We start from the raw sequence: 24,289 nt of genomic DNA on the forward strand, positions 1-24,289 counted from the left end.
ACAGGCTATGGAGCCCTGTGCTCGTCTCTAGACGAATCCGATCTCTGTTCGTGCGGCAACCGATCGGTTTAATTGATGAGCAACAAAAAACTATTATAACAGACTAATGGAAAAATTCGAAATGTCATATTTTAAATTTATTAATAATGCTCCACTCTTTCAGTGTGTCTTGGATTTTCTGTGCTGCTTGTCGCTCCCCATCAGCAGGCGGATGGCAAGAAGGGCGGCCAACAGAGCGGCCAAGGCAATGGCCACCACAAAGGCAATCACGTCCAGCAGATAGAACTGGAACCAGTTGAGATCCAATCCTGCGGATCGCATGTGTGGTGCTCCCCTGTGGCGGATGACGTACTCGATCCAATAGACGGCGCTCTTGCGCGGCTCCTGGGGGCGATCCCGGAAAATGCTCGAAACGCGCTGGACGCTCTCCTTGTAGGTGGCATTGTGGATCAGCTGCAGCAGGGAGTGCTCAAGGACCTCACTTGTGATCGACTGAAAGTGCAGGCTAATGGCATAGCCGCCCAGCACGGCTTTGTTCATGTTTAGATGCTGTCAGTGGAAAGATGAAGATTAGGCATGTTCTAGCCACTTCGTGGGCAAGTCCCTACCTGATCGCAGTAGAAGGGGATGCCCAGCATGGGTACGGCGTAGTGCACTCCTTCCTGGGTGCCAAACAGCCCCCCGTGGGTGATGAACACCTTCACCTGGGGATGGGCCAAGATGTCCGCCTGCGGCAGCCATTTGCGGACCATCACGTTGGACGGCAGCTGGCGGAGGCTTTCGTCCTCGAACTTCCAAAGCACTCGTTGCTTCAGAGAGCCAAATACCTGTAGAAACAGCTGCAGCATCTCCTGGGGCATATCCTTGCTCTGGACGTTGCTGCCCAGGCTGAAGAAGATGGCGCCCTCGCTGGCTCCATCCAAGAACGCTTGCATGTCCGCGGGCAGGGCCTTGGGGGGATAGATGTGCATCCCGCCCACGGGCACCATGGCATCTACAGTGGGGCGGGCCGTGGTCAGCGGTGCGTGACTGTTGAGCAGCATCACAGAGATCTCTCTCTCCATCTCCCTGACCTTTGGCACCTCGCCTGCAAGCACAGACAAATTGGTTTCCCATTTCTCATATACTGGAACCCCCACTCACCCAGGACGGGGCCAAAGAACTCCCTCGCGACGGCATCCATTTTGGGGAAGTAGCTGAGTAGGCGGTCCAGGTCCTCGTAGAGCGAGGCGTACGAGTTCTTAACGCGCTCCAGGAAGCTCATGCGATCGGTGAACGGCATAAAGCCGTGCGGCACAAAGGACCAGGGCGTGATCAGACCCATCATCTGGCTCATGTGGTTCTCGTAGCCTAGCGTGCTGGTCGTGACCACGGGTATCTTGTAGATGCGTGAAAGGGCCAGGAATGCCTCCTGGTAGAACTGCTCGGCCAGCAGGAGATCGAAGACTCCTTCCGTCTTCTTGGCATGAATCACGGCCTGAACCTTGGGCTGCCGGAGGGCGTGCTCGGTGGTTTTCAGCCCGATGATCTCCAGCATCTTCAGGAAATCATAGTTGGTCATGCGCGTCAGCTCGAACAAGTGCTGGGCTCCAAAGCTCAGCTTGACTGCGGACAGATGAGGGATAGAAAAAGCAGGATGATGGGCGATGGGCAAATCTGCACTTACCATCGTGCCAGAAGTCGTAGACGGGCTCTATCAGAATCTCCGTGTAGTTGCTGCCCAGCTGCTCCTTCTCCAGCGAAAACGCGGTGATCATGGTCACCTGGTGGCCGCTCTCGACGAGCTCCCTCATGAGGGCCGTGTGCATCATGAAATGCGACTTTCCTGCCACCCAAAATATGGAGTCAACAAGCAGTACCTCCTTCGGTATTTGGCTTACCTGGAAATGCATAGACTGCCAGTATCTTGGCTCCCTCCACAGGCCTGGGCTGCGGGAGGAGAGCCAGCAGCAAACAGCAGAGCAACACAAATTGCATCGCTAATATTCGAATGGGAATTCGTCTATTAATTGACTGTGGAAGGCTGTCGTCGTTTAAGTGCAAGCGTTTGTTAGACACTAATTGTTTACTTCTGATAAGACTCAGTAATCTTCTCCAACATACTCGTATTGCCGTACGACTTGCAAGGCTTGTAGTACCTCTGTTTATTATAATAGGTAATCTCTACTTAATGAGCGATGATTATAGACACTCTGTTCGTATCAGCGTGCTTAATTTATGTGTTGCGTGCTTGCAAAGAGCAAATCTGAGGCGGACAGATGTTTTTGACCGTTTCACGAATTAGCTATGCGAAAGTCTGAGCGACGACTGAGTCTGCGATCCGCACCGATTGTGGCTGATGTCCCGACTGCTCTACGAAACGGGTTTCGTTCGGGTATAGAAGATACGTATGCCTGCGCCAATCAATTTATTCTCAACTCTTATTTTCTTAGTTTTATCCGGGTTCCTATTGTGTCTATTAGGGGGAGGCAGCGCTTTGAAACGCAGTAATAAATCACTTGGAATAAGATGTCTACGTCGATTAATATTGGCATGCGAAATACTTGTCAAAAACAATCTCATCTAGATATTTCACGCCACAAAATATTTATAAAAAAATGCAAATACAAAGTCTGGATACTAGACAGGGCCTTCGCCGATCTGGCCCAATTGACTGTGCAAATAATCAAAATACTGGGTTTTTTTCCTGTATTATCCTGTGTATTCCCGGATTCCTGTGTCCAGATTTTGATGACGATCAACAGTCTGGACTTCCCTGATCCTGGGGAAGTAGGTCCTTGGTCGACATAGTCCTAGTTGGCCGAGATATGTGCCATTAAAGAAAATACTGGTTATATTATCCGTTCAGCCTGAAAGTATGCAATAATTTCGAAATAAATCCGGCAAAAGAAATATTTTTGTGGCATACTCTTGGCCGCCTCCTGCAGAATGAACATCGAGTTTCGAACGTTTGAAATAATAAATTTCATCTGCCCATAAAATATACAACACATTCCACATATGCACATGTGCATTTAAGCTTGCTCAATCGTTTTATTTTCAATATTCAAACGTATTTGCATTCCAATCTGTGGGTTTGATGTTTCTTGCTGTTAATGCTAATTAGGCAACCGTTAAATGTAGTATTAAATATTGTATATGTATGTATGTATGTATGTATAATTAAGATAAGCTACATTAATTAATTTGTATATCTATAATGCGATTACGCGACAACGAATCAGTTTTATATAATTTACATCGGCATTTAGTATTCGATAAAAATGGATTAAATTAAAATTCTTGTCACTATACAAAAATCACATTCGATTCGTTATATGCTCGTACTCGTATTCGTTATCCTCCTTGTGGTTATCTAGGTTATCTACGTTATCTACGTTATCTATGCAAAATGTTGCTCTTTTTGTGCGAACTTTGTTCAAGTCCAATTAAATGTTTAAGTACTAGCTTGATATACATATGCAATTGGGCAACTGCTTCGGCTCCTTCCCAAGGACGAAGATGAAACATTTTGTGTGTGTGGCAAGAAATTTTATGAGTTTTCATTTCCATTTTCAATTTGAACTTTATGGAGAAAGTTCTGGTGGCCAGGCTAGCGGGCGGCTGTGGAGGCTGTGGAGGCTGTGGAGGCTGGGGGCATCCATTAGTCTAGGCCTTAAAGCTAAAGGAGGGGTGTGGCGCGGGAGCGGCGGGCTTAAGTGAATTTCAATTTGCTGTTGTACGTATGCAGGGTGGGAGGGCGCCAAAGCCGGGCTAATTGGGGCCAGTCGTCGTGATAAATAGTCGTCGGCGGAGATTGGAGATTGGTGCTGGAATGGGACTGCAGTCGGTGGCAAATGTTGCACGAACACACACATGGACCATGCCATATGGATGACCATATGGCTGAGTGGTTGCTCCTTCTTCCCCTTCTCCTTCTCTTCCTCCTTATCGTTCTCGTTCCTTTCCTCTTAATCTTCTCCTCATCCTTTGTGTTGCTTTTCCCAAACAAAAAAGTTAACAAAAAGAAACATGGAGCTCTGATAAATAATTCCCCAGCTGACTCTCTGCGGTGGCACGTGCTCAGAATCGGTGCCGCTGATGCGCTGCTGCTCCCCTAGATGTACTTGGAGATGTAGCGCTTCTGTATGAGTCGGCCAGCCTTGCGCTTCAGTATGGTGAAGCGTATTAACTGCTAATCGCCGTAGTGCGGCGACTGCGGCGGCACACGTGGGTACAGCTGTGGATGGGGAGGGAGATAAGTTGCTTTCATAATTTCGGGGTCTTTATCCATTTGTACTTACACCCAGGAGGTTGCGTGGCACGTATCCCTCCTCGCCACTGGCGTTCCGGGCCCACCACCACTCGTTCTCCGCATCGTCGCCCTTCCGCAGCACGATCAGGGGCTCGTTGACGCGGAAGGAGAGCTCGTCCCCGTTCTGGGCCTCGTAGGAGAACACGGCATAGACGTCGCCGTTGTGCAGGATGCCCAGCTTCTCCTGGATGCCTGCAAGATAAAGGGAGTTACGTCTGCCTCGTGGACAACCATTTGCAGCCTGTTGCTTACTGTACAGATACTCCGAGCATCCATCGAAGCCCTCTTCATCCTCCTCGCACTTCTCCGCCGGCGTCTCGTGGTCGGACAGGGTCGAGGCAAACAGGCAGGCTCCGCTCTCCACCAGGAACTTGACCATCGACAGGTTGTTGCAGCTGGCCGCACAATGCAGCGGCGTCCAGCCATCCGAGTCCTGGGCATTCACGTCGCAGCCAAACTCCACCAGAAACCTGAACAGATGAAGGACGACAGATTAATGGGGGGACCAGCAGGCGGCGGCCGAAGGTTTCCACTTACTTGACGATATCAAAGTGCCCGGCACAGATGGCGTTGTGCAGGGCGGTGATTCCCTCGTCGTTGGCCGCACTGGGATTGGCCACCTGCATTGCGGTCTTCTTCACCAGCTCCAGCTCGCCCTCGAGGCTGGCGTCCAGCAGCAGGGCCAACGGATCGAAGCTCACGCGTCGTCCCAGCTTCGGCTTGCCTCCCGTCCGCTCCTTGATGTTGCTGGTGGTTGCGGTGGGGGGCGTGGCCACAGGTGTCTCCTGCTCCTCCTTCGTGGGGGCAACACGATCCGGCTCATCCGCGCTGGACTCGCTGCTGGGCGAGTGCGGGGGCGAGGGGTCGGGCGATGATTTGGCCGCTTCCGGTGGCGGTCTGGCTGGCTCCGACTTCCGCTGGGACTGCAGCTGCTGATGCTGCTGCTGCAGCGGCTGCTTGGGCTGGCCGGCGCTGCTCCCCGTCGCCGTCTGGCTGGACTTGAGGCGCGGCTGCTCGAACAGCGGCTGCTTGCGGATGGTCAGGGGCTTGGCCTTGATGGGCAGGTTGTCGTTGATGTTCAGCGACTGCAGGCCGAAGGTGGCCTGCACCTGTGGTGCCTGGTGTGCCGGTGCTTGCCCTTGCCCTTGCCCGTGTCCCTGGGACTTGGCCATGGTCGGGGGAGGGGCAGAAGTCGAGCTGGAACTCGCCTCCGCTGGGGATGACGATGACTGCTCCGTGGGCGACATCTTGCTGGGCTTGGGTGGCAGGGCCGGGCGTGGATCCGCCAGCACCACATTGGGCGCCACGCGGTTCACCTTCGGACTGTAGGTGATCATCTTGGGAATGGAGCTGCCACTGCCAGTGCCACTGCCACTGCTGCTGCTGCCGCTGCCGCTCACCGACGTTGGAGCCACGCTGCTGAGGGGCTTGCGGGGCGGCACGGCGAGGTTGGTGACCTGCACCAGGAGCGGCTTGGCGGCATTGGACACGGCCAGGGCCACCGACTTGCTGATGGCACCGAGGGGCATGCTGTGCACCGTCAACTGCTGCTGGTTGCTGCGCTCCGAGAGCGTCTCGCTCGTCACCGCGATCTCGTTCTTCTTCTGCTGCTGCTGCTGCTGGTGCTGCTGGTGTCCCGTGTCCCCCTGGGTGTCCTTGGTGGCCTGCTGGTTGAGTTTGTTGATCAGCGCCGAGGCGGAGCTGGTGCTTCCACTGCTGGAGATGCTCTTCGGTATTTTGCTGGCATTCGCTGGGGCAGGAGGGGCTTCTGTGGTGGCTGTGGATGCTGCTGCTTCGGCCGCAGCTTGTGCTTGCGCTTGAGCAGCTGCAGCGGCGGCAGCGGCTGCCGCCTCCCTGTCCCGCTTCTTGGGACCCACCTCCGCATAGATGTGCGTGGTGCTGTCCATGGCCTCCGTTTGGGCCTGCTTCCGCAGCTCTGCCCCCGTCTTGGCCTGAACCGTGACTGGGGCTGGCGCTGCAGTCAGCAGCTTCTTGGCCAGCTTCGACTCATCGCTCTCGCTGCTGGAGCTGGCGCCAGCCACGGACACTGCCACTGGAACGGGCACTGGCACTGGCACGGAACCCCCAAAGAACCCCCCACCGGTGCCCTGGCCCATTTTCATCTTCATGTGGGTGAGGTCCTGGATGAGCTGGTTCTGCTGGTTGGTGTTGGCCGTGGCCGCTGCGTGCTTCAGCATACTGCCGCCGCTCAGATAGCTGGCGGTGCTCGTGATGGTGGACTTCTGGGGCGTGTGGATGAAGGGCTCGACGGCGGCCACATTGCCGCGGGCTCGGCCAGCGGCGGCAGCGGCCGCGGCTGCAGCCAGCTGATTGACCTGCTTCTGCAGCAGCTGCTGCTTGAGGGCTGCGACTCCGCCGTGCTTGGCGGACAGGCTCGCAACGGGCCCAGGGGCATGATTCGGCTGCTGGTGTTTCTGCTGCTGTGGATGCTGCTGCTTCTGCTGTTGCTGTTGCTGCTGCTGCTGTTGTTGTTGCTGCTGCTGTTGTTGCTGTTGCTGTTGCAACTGTTGATGCTGCTGCTGATGCTGTTGCAGATGCTGTTGCTGCTGGTGATGGGTGTTCGCCTGCTTTTTGCGCTGGAGGCGCGTCTGCAGCTCGTAGATTCGCTGATCCACGGACCGCAGCTCCGCCTGGCGCTGCTGCAGGGCCTCGCGTTGCATGTGCAGCCGGGCGTCCTGTTGGAGGGACAACTGATTGCGATACTGCGGAAAAAGAGCAGCGAAATGAGTTCCGTTTCGGCTCGAATCTCATCCAATACTCACCATCAGCTCCCTGCGTAGTTTCTCCAGCTCGCGGGATGCCTGCGGGGGCAGGGCCTGTCCGACGCCATTGCCCGTCGTGGCCGCCAGCAGATTCACCGGACAGCGGCGGTCCCGCCTCAGCTCCTCCAGCTGCCGCGTCAGGGCCTCCACTTTGGCCACGGCCAGGCTCAGTTCCTTCTCCTTCTCGCTGAACAGGGCCCGAATCGAGTCCAGGTCGTTGCCTGAATGGAAAGCCGTAAACGTTTTGGGGCTGTTAAAGGACGCTCCTCTCGAATCAACGTATCAACGTTCCCCCTGCTAATCCTTAACTATTTTATAATCGCTTGCCGCCGCCTGTTATCCTTTTGGGGCCTCTGTTCGCTGTCTAAACTAATTAGAGCCACAACTGGGCGAAACCTCATTAACATAGTGCTCATGTGTGCCTCTGTGAGTGCCTCTGTGTGTGCCTCTGTGAGTGCCTCTGTGTGTGCCTCTTCGTGTGGTGTGTGCTTGTGGGCTCATGCCAATGCCAACATCTTCTTGGCCATGCTCAAGAGGCGTTGCTGTGCGGCCCCGCCGCTCCCACTGGCAATCATAAAGGACAACAAAGTGGCACACATACATAAATTAAATGCCGCACACACACGCGACCCAGGACAGAGTGAATCGGAGTGGAGTGGTGGAGTGGTGGAGTGGCACCTACTGGAAGGGTGAAAGACGGTGCATGCCGCCACTCAACACGGTCTGAGCACATGTTAATCCAGCGACCCCCTGGCTGATATTCGAATGATATTTCACCCCTTTTCACCCCTGGATTACTCACTGAGGGTCACGTTGTAGGTCTTCTGCAAGTCCACTTGGCCCCGCAGCGCGCGTAGGCGCCGCAGCTTGGACTCCTGCGCCTCCACGCGCTCCCTCAGGCGTCGCAGGCGCTCCCCCTCCGCGCTGGCGACGGCACTGCGCACCTCCTGGGACTTGAGGAAGCGCAGCCGCTGCTCCTTGGTGGCCAGCAGCTGGTGCTGGCTGTCGATTTGCTGCTGCTGTCTCAAGGCCATCGCCCTCAGTTCGGCTGACGTCAGCCTGCTGGGCACCTGGAATCAAAGAGATCATAGATTAAAGATCACCATTAAAGGCACCATGTGGGGCATGTGGGGCATGTGGCATGTGGCAAATGAAATTCACACAATTTATAATCGAGCGGCCGCAAAAGTAAAACCAAAACTGAATGTTGTCAACGCCCTTGTAGGCCATAAATCAAGTTATGCTTTAAGCTAATTTTCGGCTTTTTATTGGATTTGGGCCCGGGTCACTCTTCGGTCCTTTGGTCCTTTGGTCCTTGGCGAATACTCACGTTCACGTTCACGTTGGCTTTCATTTTGGGCTCGCTGGTCACCACCCGCGTGGGGCTGGGGGCGCCGCTCCTGCCCGTCGGCCTTGGGCCGGGCATCAGGGAGACGGGCGGCATCTTAGGCAGATTCCCGGACACGGGCCGACACACGCAGGTCAGCATTCTTGATGGCTTTTCTGTCTTGATTTTCACTTCTCTGAATTTGATTTATTGCAATTTTTCGTTGCGATTTTTCCCCGGTTTATATTACAGTTTTTACTTTCGTTTCTTTCGTTTCTTTCGCTTCTTTCGCTTCTGGCTTTTACTTGGAAATTGCATTCACAGCAGTCCTTGACTGCACGGCAGAGGGCCAACAAAAAAAGGGAACGTGTATGGGTGTTGGTGTTTCATTTATTGTTCAAGTAAATTTATAACGATGGGGTGGACCCACCCCTCGCGTAGGGCCTTGCTTGGCGCCCATCGTCGTACACGTTAATGGATTTTCAATTCAGTGCCTGATTGAAAGCATACTTTGTACGGCGTACACTGTACGTATGTACGGCACTGTGTTTACAGAGCCACCAGTGTGTTGTCGTTGTTGGGTTGTCATTGGCAACAGGGGCAGACCCGTGCCCACCCGTGCCGTGCCGTGCCGTGTCCCAAACAGCCGTGACAATAGCAGTGCTCGACATGCAATGCATAGACGGGGAGGAGGAGGAGGAGGAGGAGGAGGGCGGAGTAGCAGGGGGCTGGGGGACACCCCAACCCCCCAGTTAAAGTCATAGTTTGCGTGTGCTTAATCGCCGGCACTTGCCATTACATAAACCACTCGAGAGAGCAGAGAGAGTGCCAGAAGCCATGGACGACTGGCCCAGAGATCTCTAGCAGTGCCGCTAAAGCAGACAATAAAGCGCCACGATGAGTGCTAGCTCCGGCCATGTCCATGACGAGGTCCTTGTCCATGTCCCTCTACGAGTGTCCCACTGTTCGACTGTTCGACTGTACGTGTAGCATCTGTCCACTTCCATGACCAACAACTCGTTTCGATGGCCACGGAGTACGGAGTACGGAGTACAATTGGCTTTCGGACGCCCCGTCATCACCGTCCACTGTTGATGATGATGGCGATGATGGGGATAATGCGCAGGGGGAGGGGCGTTGTGGGAGGCGCCTGCCATGGATTGCCTTGGACAAAGGACATACAATTTTTAAGCTCAAAAGCTGATCAGGGATACAGAGGCGGAGAAAGACTAATGCTCTCTCGCCCGTCCCCCCCCCCCCCTCACCCCCTGCCACTTGGGAATTTATTGCCCCATTTTGTGCTTCGCGTTGCACCAAAGAAAAGGGCAACTAGTGCCCCCAAATGTATCCCAAAGATGCATCCGATGGCAGATCCAACAGCCTGCAGAGTCGGATCCATTCTCCCAAACTTGGCGACTTCATTTGTCAGATATACTGGCAGTTATTCCCACCATCGTAGTATCCCTTGGGAGCCTTCAAGTCAAGGCTTCGGCATAAAACTTATTTATGAACTCCCCAACTTTCGGCAAAAGTTGCTCTATTTTCCAGCATCGCATCGCATCGCATCGCATAGTTGGTCCTTCGTTAATGAATTAATCCACTTGCCGCTAACGATGCCATCTGTGGAAATATTTGCTCAAAAAAAAGTTAACTTTCCAGAACGCAGGGGGGGGGGGGGGAAGAGAAACTTGTCGAATGTGCATTGGGACCACAGAATGCCGAAAACCAAAGGAGGAGCCTGCTGCCTGGCGCCATGTATGTATCCATCCAGGACGAAGGACGAGGAGGACAACATTTTCAGGGAATATTTTCCAATTAACAAAGTTTGTCATAATAACTCGCCAGCGATGGAATCTTCAGCATGTAGCAGCAGCAATGTGGCTCAGCTCCCGCTCTCCTCCCACCGAAACCATGCAGCCCCCCCCTCCATGCCCCGTCTATACCCTTTCTATTTAGATTTTTCCAGCCATTTGTGGAGCTGCCAGGGAGCTAAGCAGCAGCTCCAGCAGGACCACGACCTTCTATTGGAATTTCAAGCATTTTCGCTGGCGCAACAAAGGGAAAAAAGGGGGGTAAAAGGGGAGGGGGTAAAAGAGGGGCTGGGTGGCAAGAACGAAACTATTTATGTTGCAGAAGAGTGCTGCTGCCAGGGGGTGCGGGGGTGGGGGGGTGCTACGTGGTAGGTGGCAGCCAATATAATTGTACATTGAAAGATATCCGGGGGAGGCGTGGCGCGTTTCCATTGTACTGCGAAGATTTCTGTTGCTTCCTGCCTCCTGCCTCCCGCCTCTTGTTGCTGCTGCCCCTGCCCCTGGTTTTGTGGCGGAGCAACAAGCGTATTATTGATTTTAGCCTTTTTTTTGTACTGCTTGTCGAGGGGCGGCAGTGGCACTCGTCCTGCGGACAACGGACATTGCGTGCGGGCACGTTTATTGCTAATTTTTTCTTCGTCTTTTCTTTTTGCTTTGTTCCACTTTGTCGGTGGCGCCTCCTTCCGCTCCTTCCGCTCCTGCTCTGGCTTTTTCTTCCTCTCCCTCCCCCTCTTTGTAGCTGCTTTTTTCGTCGCCATGGCCCTTGGACTTTGGTCCTTTGGCCGTGTCCTTGCTGCACATTTTCAAATCGATTACAAACAGGATATGCACTGCGGAAGCCTGTTTGATGGCGGTGGCTGCCACACACAACGATTAGAAAGGGAGGCCCCATCCGTCCCCCCCGACCCATCCGTCCACTCGCCGTCATGGCCACACATCCTGTTTCTGATTCTGTCACGGATTGGATTGCCCTGCGTCGCCATCACCATCGCCATCGCCATCGCCTTTTGTGGCCATTTTGTATTTTAATTAATTCCTGAAAGTTTTGCCTACGAGAATGTCCGCAACTTTGGCAATTTGTGTGCAGCGATGAGAGACGAGGGGGAGAGCACAGGATGCTGGCGACAACGGTACAAGGACACACCTGCAGTCCCACACACACAGGACACACACACACACACATGTACGCGCCTGATGGTAAGTGCGACAAGGATCCTTCTGCTTTTGCTGGCCAAAAATCAAGCCCCACTTTCGTGATACAGTTACTGGAGCAGACATTAGTGGCACTCTCTGCGGGTCCTGCCACACCACACCACAGCACACCACACAGCACACAGCACACAGCAGGACGACTGCCTCCGTCAAACGGCTTGTTCCAAGTGGTTTCAGTTGCGAGTGGCTTTTGGTTCTGCAAAAAGTTTTGCACCACTCATGTCCGGACAGCGGCAGGAGGACGCGGAGGTGCTGTGGCCAAGGGCCAGGGTCTCGTCTCCACAACAAAATGCGGCTCAAGTCGTCGCTCACGCGAGGCTCCACTCTTCCCACTCTGGTGGCGCCTCCGCTGATTTGCGGGCGGTGGGGGAAACATTTTGACGTTCTGCTGATGTCCGGCAGAATGATGTCTGTGTGTCCGGATACTGTGGCGGTCTGTCGCTGCCGCTTTCGCTGCCTCTGCCTCTGCTGCTGCGGTTGCGGTTCCCTGACTTTCGGTTCGTTTTTGGGTCTTTGGTTTCCGGGCAGGACGGGGGGATGGGGAGTGGGGGAGCAGCCTCACGCACTGTAATACCCATTGACCCTCATTGAGAAAGAGAGCAAAAGCTAGGGGGAGAGCGACAGCGAGGGAGTGCCAGCGTCCGTGTCGAGTCTGCCGTTTGGTGGCAAATGCTTAACACTCAACAAAGTTGAGAGTTGAAGCAATTTTCCGCAAGAATAATTAAAGCAGCCGGCGTGGGGGAACACCAGGACACCCCTCGCCCCCCCTCTGACCTGCTTCAAATGACCGAAAGCTACGTAATCCGCAGAGGAGAAAAAAAAACGCGTACGTTCAAGGTCGGGCAATTGAATACGAAATCGATAGGGGTATTCGAGCAGAGGATGCTCTTTAAGGCGGAAAGCAGAAGGACCAGAAGGCAGGAGCACAGGACGACCTTCGAAAGGAGGCACAATTGAAGGAATGGCCTCGAATAATAATAATAAATAAATTTAGAAATATAAAATCAATTAAATACTTCAATATCCTATGCAGAAACCGAGAATATCCAATCAAATATTTATTCACTCTCCCTTCTGCTCCCCTCTCGGCGCTTCCTGTCCCTAAAGCTGTTGCAAAATGCACAAAAAAAACGGGGGGCTGAAAATTGCAATGGTTTTTGGGGTGAAGCATAAATTACTCGCGCACTTCTGGGCTGCCCCTTGGGCTGCCCCCTGCTCTCCGGCGGCATGAAATATTCAACATTTTCATTGGATTGCCTCGATGCCTAATAAATACAATCAGCTTATTGGCATTGAGAGTAATTTGCGTTTATTAAGTGTGGCACTGGAAAAAATGCCACTCAAAAAGGCGGCAGACAGCTACGTGTGTGTGTGTGTGTGTGTGGCAAGGTGGGTGTCGGGGAGTGGGGCCGAGCGGGGCTAAATGGAGTGTTCTATTAATTCGGTTAATTGGAGATTGTCGCGTTTAATGGACCTCACTGTTTGGCAAATTTAATTGCATTTGCAGATTGAATTTTAAACTTAAATTCCTCCGTCCCCCTCCGCCACCCTCCGCCCCACCCTGCTCAATAATAGTCGATGAGAAAATCATGCAATAAATAAATAAAAAGCCAAATTGAAACATCAAATTTACACGCTTGCCGGGCTCTCCGCTTTTTTATGGAATTGATTTAATGCAGGCATAAAAAAAGCAGACGCAGGCCCAACAAGAAAAACAAACACAATAAAGGAATAACAGAATAAATAAATAAGAGATGGAAGAGCGGATTAAGAGCGAAGGAGGGGAGGAGGGAAGGAGGGGAGGAGGGGAGGTGGAGCCATGGGGAGAGAGCATTAAAAATGTACGCTCATTTTTTTAGGCGCTGATTATGGCCGGAATGGTCAGCGCCAACCCATCCTTGCCATGCCTTCCCCCGCCTCCCCCCCGCCCTTCGTCTCGGCGCAAATTGTGGCCGTAATTCAGAGAATTAAATTTAAATTTCCGCCGCAACAAACAAAGTATTTCCAGTGCCAAAAGTAACCGGGGCGGACGCTCCCTTTGACCGGCTGCCAAATAATAGTTCAATTTCTCAGCGCATCAATTATTCAGGGGCCCACCCCCCACCACCCACCCCCTACCATTCTGGGCATAGTTTGCGTCCTTCCTTCGGGGCAGACGAGGAGGGGAAGGGACGGGACGGTCCTATTAGCCTCCATTTTGAAGTGGGGCCCGGCCTGTGCCGTGCTCCGTGGCCTGCCATTGAAATGACTTTTAAAACTTTTTACTGTTGTAATTATTATAAATAAATGAAGCGCAATTTGGTGGCAGTCTGCCGGCCCCACCTCTCCCCCCCCCACTCCTTGTTCAAATGTCCTTCTGTGTCTTGTGTCCTGAGTCCTGTGTCTGTTTTGTTGACGACCCACAAAAATTTGCTCATTTCCAGAGCTGTCCGACGGCCATCACGGAGCACCAGTGGAGGCGAAGGTTTTCCGGCGAAAGGCTGGTGGCTGGACACATGTCTCTGCCACACACACACACATGGACCCCCCCCCCCCCCCGGACACCACCCCCTAGCAATTATTCAAATGTCCTTCATCAGATGTTGACATTTATGTGCCCCAAAGCAGAATAATACGAGTGTGCAATAATATTTATATTTCTCGATTTTATTTATTGGTCTGGAAGGGGGGAGGGGAGGAGAAGGAGTAGAGAGGGGGTGGGGGGCATAACGAGCCAAACAGATTTTCATTTTGCATAAATTAAGCAACATTTATTGGTCGAATGATTACGCACATTTCTCTCACTCTCTCCACGCTCTACCTCTCTCTCTCTCCCTCTCTCCTGCTCGCCTCATCTCTTTCTGTCCCGCTCTATTTTCTATATTCTTGTTAATTAAATCGAAAAGTTTCAGATTTGCCATCTCTTTGCAGGAGCCGGGCTTTGATGACTTTTCATTGAATTACGCTTTTCCGCATTCCATTTCCCTGACAAACACATAAATAGAGAAAGAGATAGAGACAGGGAGGGAGGGAGGGAGAGGGAGAAAGAAGTCAGAGATGCCACAAAGCTGAGCGGCAGAAAAGTTATAAAAGCTACATTTTCCATTTTCCATTCCCATTCCCATTTCCCCTCTGTTTCCCATCGAGGCAATCGTTGCAGCAAACCGAAATTTGTGGCAAATGTTTCTTGCATTCGCATGACCTTGAACGCAGGGGGGGGAGGGGGCGGTGGTATGCTAATTACTGGGCCCATCTCCACTCCCGCTCCAGCACTCTCCGTGTGGCGGCAGGGGGGGTGGGGGGTGCATGTGTGTGTGTGTGTCTGCCGTCAGACAATCAGAGAACACGATATGCCACCGCACAACACACACACAACATCGTGGCTGCTGTTGTTTTGTTGTTGCAAGCGTTTTAATTGGAGCCACATCGAACATGCCGAGGAGGGTGAGGGGGAGGGGGAGGGGCAGATTGGGGGCAGGGAACTCTTTCGGTGGCACCAGCAACACAGTATCTTTTACTGGAGTTTGCAATCAATCAATACTCGCTTTGGGGCAGGACCCGCAGGCCCGCATCTAGACAGTCCCCTGCGCCTGGTTCCCCTCTGCCACCCCCGTCCGGGACTAACTGTTTAATACTTATTTAATCAGGTTAATGTAGTTAAATCAGCTTAAGCAAATATTCGCCAACTCCCCGAAGCAGCGGCCTGCCGTCCAACACAATGGAGCCCGATAGGGCCTTGAAGCCATCTCTGCCCCCCTCTGGCCCTCCTCTTTCTTGCCAACTACTTTCGCACACACACACACACACATACACACACACAGAGACACTGGACGACTAATACAGATGAAAAGGGCATTTATTACAAAAGACCAAAGCGAGAAAAGTTTTCCATCGACGAAGAGCATCAGAGATTTGCGACATCGGCTGGAGACTGGAGGCAGGGAGGCAGGGAGGGAGAGGGGAGAGGGGAGAGGGGTGTGGGACCGAGCCTGGATATCATTAATATTAAGTAATCGTGAAGGATAGGATGGAGCTGCTCTCTGGCGTGTAATACGTACTGATGCCGCACCTCAGTGTCCACTCGCAGGCCCTTGCCCCATGCCCCACTCCCCCTCCCCTGCTGCACGACAACCTGTGTGGCATTTGCCATGGAAGTTCATGAACCCGCCGCAGCCGCCTGCTGCTCATTGTCCAAGAGTTAGCCGTGAGTGTTGACTGAGGTCGTAAATTCCCATTCTGCCCCCATTCTGCCCCCATTCTGCCCATCCCCCCCTGCCTCAGTTATGAACTGCCGTTCGGGGACAATGGGGCGTGGCTAGGCCGTGACTCTACGCCCACTTTCAATGTCTCACAATGGACAGATTAGTGAAGAGTGCTCGGAGCAGTGCAAATGGAGAGCAGTGGAGGAACAGCAACAGATCCCAGCGACTGGGGGAGACGACAGAAGTAATCCCCCAGGATGCATAGGCAGGCAAAGAGTGAAGCGAGGCACACTAATGTTGCATGATGGAAATCTGTGGTCCAGCAATGGGATTTCATGATTGGACAAGTTCGAGGACAAAGGAAAAGACCAAGATCTGTGATGTAATTCAATTAGGAAAGGGAAAAGCGAATGGATATAGGATTTGTCATACGATAAGTGGATGATAATACAGCATGGGTACTCGCACGAGACAGAGGGACAAGAATGGACAGATAAATCGGATTATTAGAGGATCAAAACCATATAAATCCCTCGGAACTGATAAAATTTCATCTCTTACCGATACATCGGATTCTAAAGCATTTATCGAACGACTGGACATCGAGCAGTAATCGATACATCGTTTAGTGAAATGCGATACAGACGACTCCATTACGCTGCATCCATCTTTGATCCAGGATAATCTTTTCTCGCCCCCGCCCCTTCCCCTCTCTGCGCCTGACGACCCTTCTGGGAAATTTACCTGGGCCCCTAATAGGCTTTTCTTAGGGCGGCTCCCCGCCCGCAAGAAATGGGTTGAATTTACGACCGAAAGATAATGTTGGGCCCCAAAAAGAAAAAAGGAAGAAAAGCCAGCGAATGTGGCAGGCGTTTAGCCTAATTTCTGGCACCTTACCCGCACTCGGGAGGTGCCCCATGCCCCATGCCCCATGCCCCCTACCGCCTGCCGCCTGCTCGTGTATCCCTTGACCGAAATGCAAATTAAATCAGCTTTTCGGGGGCTCACATTCCTAGAAGCTTTAATTGCACATTAAGCTTAATTAACAAATTCATGGAAGGGGAGACACGCTGGATGTGTGGATGTGCTGGCCATGGCCAAGAGCATCACGATGATGGCCCGCAAACTTTGGGTTGCTCCTCCTCTTCAGGGCGGCGGCGGAAGGGTGCCGGCGGAGTCGTAATAGTTTTTACACATTTGATTAAAATGTTGTCCTGTCGGTCCTCTTGGTCCTCTTGGTCCTGGCTTTTCTGCTTTTCTCTGGCACTTGTGGACGTTTAAATCGAGTTTGTGGCAGCTTAGCCGGACCCTTGGACACACGCACGGATGTTGCACACTTAACAAATTAAAGTGCCACAAACTATTTGTGACAGAACTGGGGCTTCCCATCCAGGCGGAGAAGGGGGTGGGGGCGGGAGCTGGGGGCAGCCTGGGGCATCTGACATCTTCATTACAATTTGGGCTCCGAGTTGTAAATGGGATTAAGCCGCACAGAATCATAATTCAAGGGGCACAACGAGAGGGAGAGAGAGGGAGAGCGGTTGCAGTTGCAGTTACGTGAACTACTTCATCCGCACCGTATCTGCCCTGCTGCCCTGCTCCTCCCCTCTGCTCCGCTCCACTCCTAACAAACAAAAGCCGCCTGGCCTTGGCTTTAGCCACCAACCCCTCGCTGCCACCCACGAGGCAAAGAAAGCGTCTAGAGGGGCGCGCAACGGGGCGTATGAGCGTTAAATAAGTATCTGCGGCCAGGCGGCGCTCATTAAGCGAATTCAGGGCAGACAGGAATGGCGGAATGGAGGCAGGGGCGAGGGCAATGGCAGGTGGCACACTACTGGGAGCAGTCACCTTTTTTCCCCGACAGTAGGCGGTGGGCGGCACTTCAGGCTGATGTTGCAAGATGCAACAAATCCGCACAAATTGCACAAATCGCAGCGGGTGATCAATGCAGAGGGGGAGGAGTAAAAAGAAGGCAGAGAAGGGGAGATGGGAAGGGGGGGAAGGGGCTGCCGTCATGCGACATTATTGATTTAAATGTCATAAACACCCAAAAGTAGCACACACACAGAGATAGAGAGAGAGAGAGAGAAAGAGACACGGAGAATGAGACACATCGAAACACGGCAAGTGGCACATCCGAAAGGTACTTTGAATGCTCTTTGAGATAGCCCGCAGCGGAAGCTAAAAGCCAAGAAAAACAAACACGATCCCTTCGCAGCCACCTGTGTGCCCCTCCCCCTCCTCCTCCTCCAGTGCCTCCGCCGTGGTCGTGTGCGTGTGTTTGGGTCTCACATTAATGTCACTCTGTGTGTAGTTGTGTGTGTAATATGCCACACACGTAGACAACTATTAACTAAAAGAGACACACACACACACACACCTTATAGGCGCTACTGATGGCAGGGCAGGCCTGGCGAGGAGTGGAGAGGGGGGCCGCAGTGGCTCCCTTGTCATTTGTAACAGATGCGGGGGCCAGCCACACAATTGACTCCGCCAGTTGCCCCGCTCCCTCCCCCCCGACAAGTAATTGGAGAAACAGTCAGCGGGTCCGGGTTGCCGGCTGTCGACTGTCACCCAAAAAAAAAAAACCGCCAAATGTTGAACGTTCAAGGGTTCCCCCTCTCTCTCTCTCTCATCCTTATTTCTCCTTTTTTTTGTCGTAATTGCGGCCACAGATAAGCACTTTAATACCGATTCACTGGCTTTTATCGCATTTTAATAACTCACGATACAAAAATGCGCCAAAAATTCGAGGGAGGCCTCACAAGAACACGCCGTTACGTGTCGTTTCGTTACGTTACGTTACGTTACGTAAAATCTGGCGCTAGATTTGCGTTGCTTTCACCGCAAACTGTCGAACTGTCGCGTCCGCCAGCCAATGCACAACTGAAATGGAAACCGAAAAGCAGCAGCAGAAGCAGAAGCAGCAGCAGCAGTGACGGTGGCAGCAGCAGCAACACCAAAGAACGCAGAGACAGCAGCAGCGGCAGCAGCAGAAGCAAAAGCAGAATTGCTGCTGCTTCGAATGTCCAAGCCGAACGAAACGAACCAGCGCTAACGAAGTTCGGTTGGCGGCAAACGAAGCCGAAGCCGAGGCCAAGGAACGAAGCGAAGGCAGAGCCGAGGCAATGCAGCCGTCGTGTGTGTGGTGGGTGGTGGGTGGCGGCTGGTTATGCGTTAGTCATGGGTCGTCGTGAGTTTCGGCACGACTTGCAGTCGCACCAGACGAAAGTGCCGTTCTATATCGCCCCGTCCCGCTCCATCTCCTGAAAGACGATGCACGCAGCGTGCCTCTGCCGTATGTGGGAATAGAATGCAAATAATGTCCCTCGTCTGTTATTATCACGCCCATAACGATGTTATAAATGCACGTACAAATGTATTTAAATTGGAAATGCTTGTGGCAGCTGCAGCTGCACTTCTCAAAACTGAAACACTTCTTAATTGAATTTCAGTCTAAGTATTTGCATTCCTAATGGCATTGCGTTGGTCCCCGCTCGAGGCCTTCGAATCCCACTGTGCCCGCCGCGGCATCGCAGCGCATCACATGGTTTGACTTGTCATTCGGCTGCCCAAATTAGCCGCCATAATACCTCTTCCAGCCGGGTCCCCGCACCAGGGCTAGTCAGTCTTTTTTTCTCTCATTATGCGTGGGTGCGTGGATGTGTTTCGCCCAGGCTCTGGCCGTATGTGTGTGCAGCAAATCATTGCCGACTTTTGTGCGCAAATATTTACGACAACTGGCAGCTGCTGCTGCCTGCTGCTGCCGGCTTCCCCTTGCCCCGAGATACAAAAGGCACACAAAAAACGTCTAACGTCTAACGACGACAACAACCTGTCACGCCAGCTGAGGTACGGGTACGGGTACGGGTACGGACACGGGCATCCATTGAGGACTGCCTCCTAACAATGTGTACCCTCCTGCAGAGACGGAGGCGGGCAGCAGGCGGCAGGCGGCAGGCAGGTCAGCAGGAGCTCCACATGACCTGACACTGGCAGTTAAACAGAGGACCACGGTAATGGCCTCTAAACAAAAGGCGTGCTTGTTGGTTTTTTCCTTTGGCCAAGAGCGTGCTCCCATTGTACAGCCACATGTACGTGTGCGAGTGTGTGTGTGTGTGTGTGTGTGTGTGCCTGTGTGTGGGGGTACATTTGTCTTTTTGCAAATTAATTTATAAACGCAATTGACATTGAGCCGAAATGTAAATATTCCACTGCGAATGGCAATGGCATATGAAGCCAGCGACTGCCGCTCTCCCCTCTGCCACTCCCCTCTGCCACTCCCCTCTGCCTCTTGCATTAAAAATTCAAGTCCCACTCGGAGTCGCATCTGTTCCACCCTGCTCACTGCTCTCTGTGTCTCTGTGTCTGTGTGTCTGTGTCTGTGTGCTCTGCCCCTGGCCTGTCCTGGCATTCATCTGTGTTTCCTTCGAGCAGCAACAAAATGTTGCGAAATGCCAAGCTGACGTTGCACTTAAGAAAATGGGCCAACACAAATATGGCTGAGGGTCTGGGACATCCTGCGGCTGTTCGTCCTTCGTCTAGGGACGCCACGCCACGCCATAGATTCGTCTAGTAATTGGCAATATGCGATATGAGACGCCCGCAGCAGAAGGCAACGCTTGCCACATGGGCCAAGAGACAGACAGCGAGAGAGAGAGAGAGAGAGAGCGAGATAGAGAACTTCAAGGTTATAATTGATTAAATTGCTGATTGGGGAAATGGATGGAGATGGCATAATGGTCAGATCGTGGAGATGCATCTGTGGACAAGTGGAGCCCCCAACTTGGTTTCCTCTGTCTCGGGGCTACCCACAGGAAATTAATAGTTTAATGATAGATTGAATAGGGCCTTCCCTCCCCCTCTTCCCCTGCAAAAGAGGGTGAGATTTCCACACAAATTAGATAATCTCCCAACGAAAAGCCGCACCTCCCCAGCAAAAAGGTCTTTTCCCAAAGAGAGTGAGAGAGAGAGAGAGAGAAGAGGGAGTAAATTCCATTCCGCTTTAAACTTTCCTAAACGGTTATTAACTTTGCAATGTGTTTGCCTGGCTCATGCCCCATGCCTCATGCCTCATGCCGCCTTCCCCCTGTATCCTATGTCCCGCCCCCGCAGAATGTAGCAACTTTATTACGGAAATACAGTCATAGCCGTTCGTATGTTTACACCACAAAAATGTTACGGCCAAAGATGGCTATAAAGTGCCACAAAACAACAGCAACAACGACTTACAAACTGATTTGCAATTTTATAAAGAGCTTTGCCTGCACACAGGGCCCCTGAAAGGTGGGCAGAGGGGAGGGGCATGCACCGACAGGCAACGACAACGACAACGACATCGAAACAAAAGCCAAACAAAAGTTTTTTTTGTTGTCCGGGAAATCCTCTGCTCATCATCGGCAGCGGCAGGAGACAGTCTTGACGTGACTGTGAAATATTTTTGGCCTATTTCTCTCCCGCTCCCCCGCTCTCTCTCTGTCTCCCTCTGCGCTTCTTTGGGTGACCTTTTTGGGCCAAGTAAAAACTGTAAAACTCATTTACATAACAATTACTCGCCGCGACGATGGTCTGACAAACGCTCGACAGCATTTGGACCTTCTCCTTGGCCAGCACAGCCACAGCCACAGCCACTCCTCTGGTCTCGAACTGAGCACAAAACTCCTCTTTGAAGTCCAACACCACCCCCCTCCCCACTCCCCCCACTCACCGCACACCACACATCGCACATCGCACCACCCAACTATTGTTTGTCGTTGCTTTGGAGATCGGATCCTCTCTCCCTCTCCCTCTCCCTCTTTCTGTCCGTCTCTGCTGCCTCTCCTTCATTATGCCTGTCTCCATGCCCTCTCTTTGTACCCCTCTTGGGCGACGCCACCTGCCGCCACTTGCGGGACTGACATTTTATTTAGATTGCTTTGCATTTCCAACTTTATCTGTCGCTCTCTCGCTCTCCCTCTCTCTCGTTTCAACAAGCGCCAACTGCGTGCAACTACACAAAAAACACTCTTGCAACATCAGTGGCCAGACCCAACCCTTCTGTGGCCCCCCCCTCCCTTCTGTGGCCCCCCACTTCACTTTCATTATGTGTCCGTTGCATTGTCGTGACTTTTTCGCACTCGCAGATGCACTCGTACATGGATTTTAATGCTTGTGGATGCGGTTCCGGTAGATTATGCGACACTTCAGATGGGGCTCAGAGGTGGCTACGGTCTGCGTCTTGCAGTCTGGGGGGCAAAGGCTTGTGCTTGAAGGACATTCTGCAAGTGTGCGATGTGGGGATGTGGGGATGTGCTGCCACTTGACTCTAAATTAATCCACCGACCGTGTAGTACCCCACTGATTAGCCAAAGCACTTACAATTTCATCCAAAGTGTTCGTCGGCTCCTTCATACCATGTCGTTGGAGACTCTCATCCAATCTGCGGAGAAAGAAGAAGGCAAACAAATGTTGAGAGAAGGCGGAACAAACAAGCAATCATTAGATATAGATATGCCTCAGAGGGGGGGAGGCAGGTACCCCCCCCACCGTGCCAGTGTGCGTGTGTTTTTTACAGAAAACAAACACAATTTAAATTTTGCATTTTCAACAAATTTTTGTTTGGCTTCCTTCTGGTTTTTGGCTTTGGTTTTCTCCCTTTAGATACTACCCTTTGAAGGGGGGTATCAGTATTTTGGGGAGTATTCCATACAAGAGATCCCTAAACTTAATGCTTCTACATATATCCTCCATTTAGCCATCTTTTTCGTCTTTTTCTAATCATTTCGAATGGCAAATTATACTCCATTCCTTTCCGCTTTTCCAATTTTAGGGCCCATCAAAGACTCCACTCTTGAGGCTTCTTTTTTGTCGCTTAAAGAGGCCTTTTTCAATACTCTTCCTTAAAGTTAAAGCCTGCTGGTGATATCTTTCTTTATCTGCCCATTCATTCAGTATTTCTGTAAAGAATTATAGGTTTTCCTTAAACTTGTCACAGCGTGTTCCAATCGTCGCTCCATGGCGGAGGGATCCTTCTATAGAATTGGTCCCAAAAGGAAGTCCCTCTGTCTCCCTGCGGTTGCGGCTGCTAACAAAGCAAACCCACAGAGACCACCCACACACACCCCTCCCCCCCACAGCAAAGAGGACTCCACACACACACACACACATGTGTGGGTCCCATACAAAAGGCAGCCTTATCAATTTCAAGCATTTTTGCCGTAAAAATATTCACAAAATAAACGAAAATTATTTGGCCTTGCTTTATGAAATGAAATGAGAGATTCAGGGAGAACCCCCCCTACCCCCCCAGGCCCACTAAACCCCCTAAACAGAGGCAGTAATACACTCTTTTTATTTGACTTATTTAGTTCAACAAAGAGAAAGAGAGCGAGAGAGGGTGGGGGGGGGGGGGGGGGGGGGGGAGAGAGAGAGCGCCGAGAGAAGTTCATTCTTATTAAAATGAGGACACACACAGTGCCAGTGGCAGTGGCAGGCAGTCCCTGTTCTAGACCCTATATCATTTGCATTCCCCCCCCTTTCCCCCACCCCCTACCCCTCCCTACTTCCTGCCTAGACATTTGGTGTGCTCTTCCGTTCCGTTGTTCTGTTTTTTTAAGTTGATTGCCACATAAATTTCATGTAATCTAATAAAATTTGAATTGTCGTCGTCGTGTCGCCCCCTCTACGTCCCCCTCTACGTCCCCGACCCCCTCCCCGTCCCAATACCCTCCCTGACGTAGACGTAGTCGCAACTTTGAACCGCCGATAAGCTAATCGAATTAATTCAACTTAGAAAAACTTTGTGGCAAACGAATTTGCAACAAATTAATGTTATTTCATGGCTGCTTAAACCTGACACTGCGGCGGCATCCACTGTGCCACTCCTCCTTGTGGCAACTTCAACTTCACTTCAAAGTAATTCATTTCTGATTGGAAGTTTCCTGTCAGCAATTTCGCTTTCTTTCCCTCCCCCAACCCCGCCCCCGGCCCCTCTCGCCGGGCTTTCACTTTCCACTTTTCATGCATGTGTGTGTGTGTGTGTGTGTGTGTGTGTGGGGAAAAACTTTACAGCCAGGCCCGATCCCCCCTCCCCCTCCCCCCATGCTGAGCGGTAGGCAGGCATTTATGGATTTGTGTGGAACAAGTTATTCGGGATGTTGCACATACAACAAATAAACTACAGCCTGGCAGGGGGTGGGGGGGTTTCCCAGTTTCCCAGTTTGTTGGCTGGAAATCTCAGGAGGCAATCCCCATGGCCCTTATGTTGATATCCTGATAATATTACCCGCATTTTGTTGCTCCTCGGAGCACCGCCAGGGATGCAATCTCCCCTCCCCCTCTTGCTCCAAAAGTTACTCTTCGGTCGAACGAAAGTTCTGTCTATTGCTTAAAGGCATTTGATTGATTTTTTGCTCGTCCTCCCCTCCACTCCGTTTAGAGATTGAGTTTGCGAGGCAAATACTTCAGTGGCACAGTGTGGTGGCTGCCACAGCGGGGGAGTGGAGGCCAGAGGCATGCCATTCACTTGGCAATTTACTCGAATGCAGTTTGCATGTTTGATGACAGCTCCAAACGGTTCGGCATCCCTCTGTATCGCCACCCACAAAATACTATAAAAAAAACCGACTCTTTTGGCAACACCTCTGCCTCTCGCCCTCTCTCCCTCGCCCTCGCCCTCTTTCTGACACCTTCGTGCCACTAAA

The 24,289-nt window shown here is 52.1% G+C and overlaps 2 protein-coding genes across 2 annotated transcripts; both read right to left on the minus strand.

The window, feature by feature from the left end:
- Positions 1 to 104: 104 nt before the first annotated feature.
- Positions 105 to 2,309, minus strand: LOC6591138 (UDP-glucuronosyltransferase 2B13). The gene is made up of 5 exons (XM_026985545.1): positions 1,881 to 2,309; positions 1,667 to 1,825; positions 1,144 to 1,605; positions 609 to 1,087; positions 105 to 549 (listed from the first exon to the last, which is right to left on the minus strand). Exons 1-5 carry the CDS (start codon positions 1,975 to 1,977, stop codon positions 160 to 162), a joined length of 1,587 nt encoding a protein of 528 aa, XP_026841346.1. The 5' UTR covers positions 1,978 to 2,309; the 3' UTR covers positions 105 to 159.
- Positions 2,310 to 3,047: 738 nt separating this feature from the next.
- LOC6591139 (apoptosis-stimulating of p53 protein 2) lies at positions 3,048 to 8,725 on the minus strand. Its single transcript, XM_002015897.2, has 7 exons — positions 8,408 to 8,725; positions 7,880 to 8,147; positions 7,078 to 7,298; positions 4,832 to 7,017; positions 4,547 to 4,764; positions 4,284 to 4,486; positions 3,048 to 4,219 (listed from the first exon to the last, which is right to left on the minus strand). The coding sequence occupies exons 1-7, from the start codon at positions 8,564 to 8,566 to the stop codon at positions 4,175 to 4,177; spliced, it is 3,300 nt and encodes a 1,099-aa protein (XP_002015933.2). The 5' UTR covers positions 8,567 to 8,725; the 3' UTR covers positions 3,048 to 4,174.
- Between the last annotated feature and the right edge of the window lie 15,564 nt (positions 8,726 to 24,289).

This window comes from Drosophila persimilis, unplaced genomic scaffold, assembly GCF_003286085.1.
Source record: "Drosophila persimilis strain 14011-0111.01,24,50 unplaced genomic scaffold, DperRS2 tig00000002-arrow-pilon, whole genome shotgun sequence".
Taxonomy (NCBI): Eukaryota; Metazoa; Arthropoda; class Insecta; order Diptera; family Drosophilidae; genus Drosophila; species Drosophila persimilis.

Coding starts and splice junctions, on each gene's coding strand:
- LOC6591138 (XM_026985545.1), bottom strand. CDS start 1,977: ATGCAATTTGTGTTGCTCTGCTGTTTGCTGCTGGCTCTCCTCCCGCAG. Junction 1,088..1,143: donor GTTCTTTGGCCCCGTCCTGG/GTGAGTGGGGGT, acceptor CTGTGCTTGCAG/GCGAGGTGCCAAAGGTCAGG. Junction 550..608: donor TCCCCTTCTACTGCGATCAG/GTAGGGACTTGC, acceptor TTCCACTGACAG/CATCTAAACATGAACAAAGC.
- LOC6591139 (XM_002015897.2), bottom strand. CDS start 8,566: ATGCTGACCTGCGTGTGTCGGCCCGTGTCCGGGAATCTGCCTAAGATG. Junction 4,487..4,546: donor ATGCTCGGAGTATCTGTACA/GTAAGCAACAGG, acceptor TTTATCTTGCAG/GCATCCAGGAGAAGCTGGGC. Junction 4,220..4,283: donor TGCCACGCAACCTCCTGGGT/GTAAGTACAAAT, acceptor CCCCATCCACAG/CTGTACCCACGTGTGCCGCC.